Raw genomic sequence first — 2764 nt, 5'->3', positions numbered from 1 at the left:
AAAAAAAAAAAAAAAAAAATAAATAAAAAACCCACAACCGAGGGAGAAAAGTGTGCTGTTGAAACACTATTCCTACGAGTTATACCCAAGAACTGCACGGAGATCGCTGCTGAATGGCACTTCAGCCAGGACGTTTCAGCTCAGCCATTCGCCCCCATCCTGACCCCGGAGTCAGACCCTCTCAGCCCATCCCCACTGCTCAGTGCGGCAGGTCCACACCGCAGGCGAGCGCGCAGGTGAGGGAGCATCTATGCTCTGCAGTGAGCCGGGTCCCCTCTGCACACCCACCCCTGTTTCGCGGGGTTGGGGCCATGCCCTTCCGCTCCACACACAAGCTTCTTCTCTAGACACCCCACAAAAACTTCCCCATTAGAAAACGCTGCCATGAGGGGCCTTCTTACAAGAATTCGAGTTTAGCCAGAGCTGACGGGTCACATTGGCCGCTCACGCAGTGCTACGACGCACAAAGCCACCACTGAAGTGAATGGGAGTTGTGGCCAGGGCAGAGCTCAGAGAAGAACTGGCATTGGAGCAAGACTCCCACATTTCCAAAATAAATATCTCCAGTTTTATAAATGGAGAAAAAAAAAAAAAAAAAAAAAAAAAAAAAAAAAGACTTGAAACTTAAAGTCCAGCAGAAATAATAATTGACGTGGCTTCTCTTGCATATCCTTTTCTGTCCTGTAAACAGTGAATTAATCTTCATGGGCTTAGAAAGATATGTGCTACATATTGGACGCAACATTTCCTTTTTTGGTAGAACTGTATATCCACGGCATTAAAAAAAATTATAATATAAATCCTAAGTTTGTGCACAGAGCTTTATCCTGCACCCGTGACAAATGACTGTTAAATCTAGATCATCAAACTTTTTAAAAGCATGCTTCTCTTGGCGCTAGCCCTTTGCTCAGAAATGAAAAAAGATAAAACGTTTATTTTCTTCCCTGCTACATTTTCATCCCTGATCACAACGCAAAGTAAACTCAGCTTTGACCTAAGAAACACCTCAACGCATTAAAATTTCAACAGGCAATGTCAGTGTTACATTAAACGAGAACTCCTCCAGTTCTCTGCAGAGCTGGGATTTGAATAAAACGTTCAATGTTAACAAACAATACACACGTTTGGCACTTTGTGTATTAAATGGATCAAAGCGATTTGATAAGGCACAATACACCATTTGTACAGACCTGATTGAGTTAATATAATATCAGCAAATTTTACAGCGAAATGAATCTGTTTCTTTTCTTTGTGTTTAAAACCAGCACAGATTACAAATTTTAATGATCTGAAAATGTTTGGTATACAAAATCATGCTTATTTCAGTATTAGCAAAAACACAAGAAATTTTTCAACACAAACACCCAGCTGTGTCTATTTTAAAAGCAGTTCAATGACAGCTTGCACTTATGAGCATGCAATCAGCTAATTTCGCTTTTTTTTTCTTCTGTGTTAATCAACACTTTCCTTCCTGCATATCAGAGTACAAATAGTATAGTTACTCCACATCAGTAAATGTTTACGTAACCTGTCCTTTCTCAAGAATCCGGTTACACCGAATCATTACATGCTAGACCGAGTAGGGAAACGCACTGGGCCCAGCCACCCTAATGGGATCCTAGTGCACCATAATGACACGTATTAGTTAATGATCATCATAATCATAATAATATGCAGGATCTTACCTTTCCTCTTACCCCTTGCCATGGTAGAGTCAAGTCATATCCTCCACATTGCACTCATCCTCGAGAATTCCCATACATTGACTTCAGTGTTGAGCAATGAAATCATTACAAATTGACATGATTATTTTTTTAAAAAAACAAAAAAAAAAAAAAAAAAATAAAAAATAAGCGTGGTCGATCATTGACTTTTATCTCTGTTTTTGTCAGCAGCAACCTGTTATGAAATTGGATAAATAAATACAATTGTGGTAAGGTCATTCGAGGTTAATCCAATGTGCACAGAGTTCATGCCATTCCCAATTGCAATTGTTTATTACCAGTCCATTGTAATTGTTCTCGTTATTTACTCTCGCTTTCTCGCACTTGCTCTCCCTCTCTCACAGACACACACATACACATACAAACACATATATAAAACGCACATCTACACACAACCACGTTTGCTGCACGGAGCTCTAACCTGGATTTTCCCGGGATAAATTGTTTTAGCTGGGCTTGAGCTGCACGTAATATTTCTGCGGCACATTTACCGCAGCACAACCGTAAACTTTGGGTAGCTTAACGCGGCGCTATACGTTGCCTTTGCCTACAGCTTCGGTTTGAATGGGATCAGCACGCTCTCTACCCGTTACATTTCCCCTTCTACTTCCCAAGTAAGAAAGCTGCGCGATTTATTTCGCTTTGTTTAGGGGCTGATTTTTCTCCCCATGCTGACGGTGAGAAACGACGTGATGCGGGTGATTAAGACCCAGTCCCGCGGTCCCGGGAAGCCGCAGTCGTGAGCCCGCGCCCCTGCCGCCGCGAGTAGCCGAAGGGCGCTGGGCGGGGAGCGCCGGTCCCGCATCGCTCCATCGGCCTCGGGGGCACCCGAGCCGCTGCCCCCCGCCCTCTCCCCCTACCTTCAGCCAGACTAAATCCCGCGGAACCGAGACCCCGTGGCCGGACACCGCTGGCCGGGCAGGGCCAGGTCGAGTCGGGGGGGGCGGCAAGAAATCGCGACATATTTCACGAGGTTATTAATGCTGTTATTTATTTTTTTGTACACCTGACACGCGGCCTGCGCTTTTATGGCTGAAACC

The 2764-nt window shown here is 44.0% G+C and overlaps 1 protein-coding gene and 1 long non-coding RNA gene across 2 annotated transcripts in view; one reads left to right on the top strand and one right to left on the bottom strand.

Moving 5' to 3' along the window:
• Nucleotides 1-1813, bottom strand: part of LOC113480813 — a 5695-nt gene extending 3882 nt beyond the window's left edge. The window contains exon 1 of the long non-coding RNA XR_003398538.1: nt 1686-1813. This is a non-coding gene — a long non-coding RNA (uncharacterized LOC113480813). The remainder of the gene's footprint in view (nt 1-1685) is intronic.
• A 603-nt stretch (nt 1814-2416) lies between these two features.
• The window catches only part of FOXG1 (forkhead box G1), a 1860-nt gene continuing 1512 nt past the window's right edge, over nt 2417-2764 (top strand). The window contains exon 1 of the mRNA XM_026849303.1: nt 2417-2463. Coding sequence (XP_026705104.1) covers nt 2417-2463 — 47 coding nt within the window. The remainder of the gene's footprint in view (nt 2464-2764) is intronic.

The sequence above is a fragment of the Athene cunicularia genome (assembly GCF_003259725.1).
Source record: "Athene cunicularia isolate RWA chromosome 5 unlocalized genomic scaffold, athCun1 chr5_part1, whole genome shotgun sequence".
NCBI classification, from domain to species: Eukaryota; Metazoa; Chordata; class Aves; order Strigiformes; family Strigidae; genus Athene; species Athene cunicularia.
Note: the sequence above shows the minus strand (reverse complement) of the source record. Positions and strands in the feature narration are given on the sequence as shown.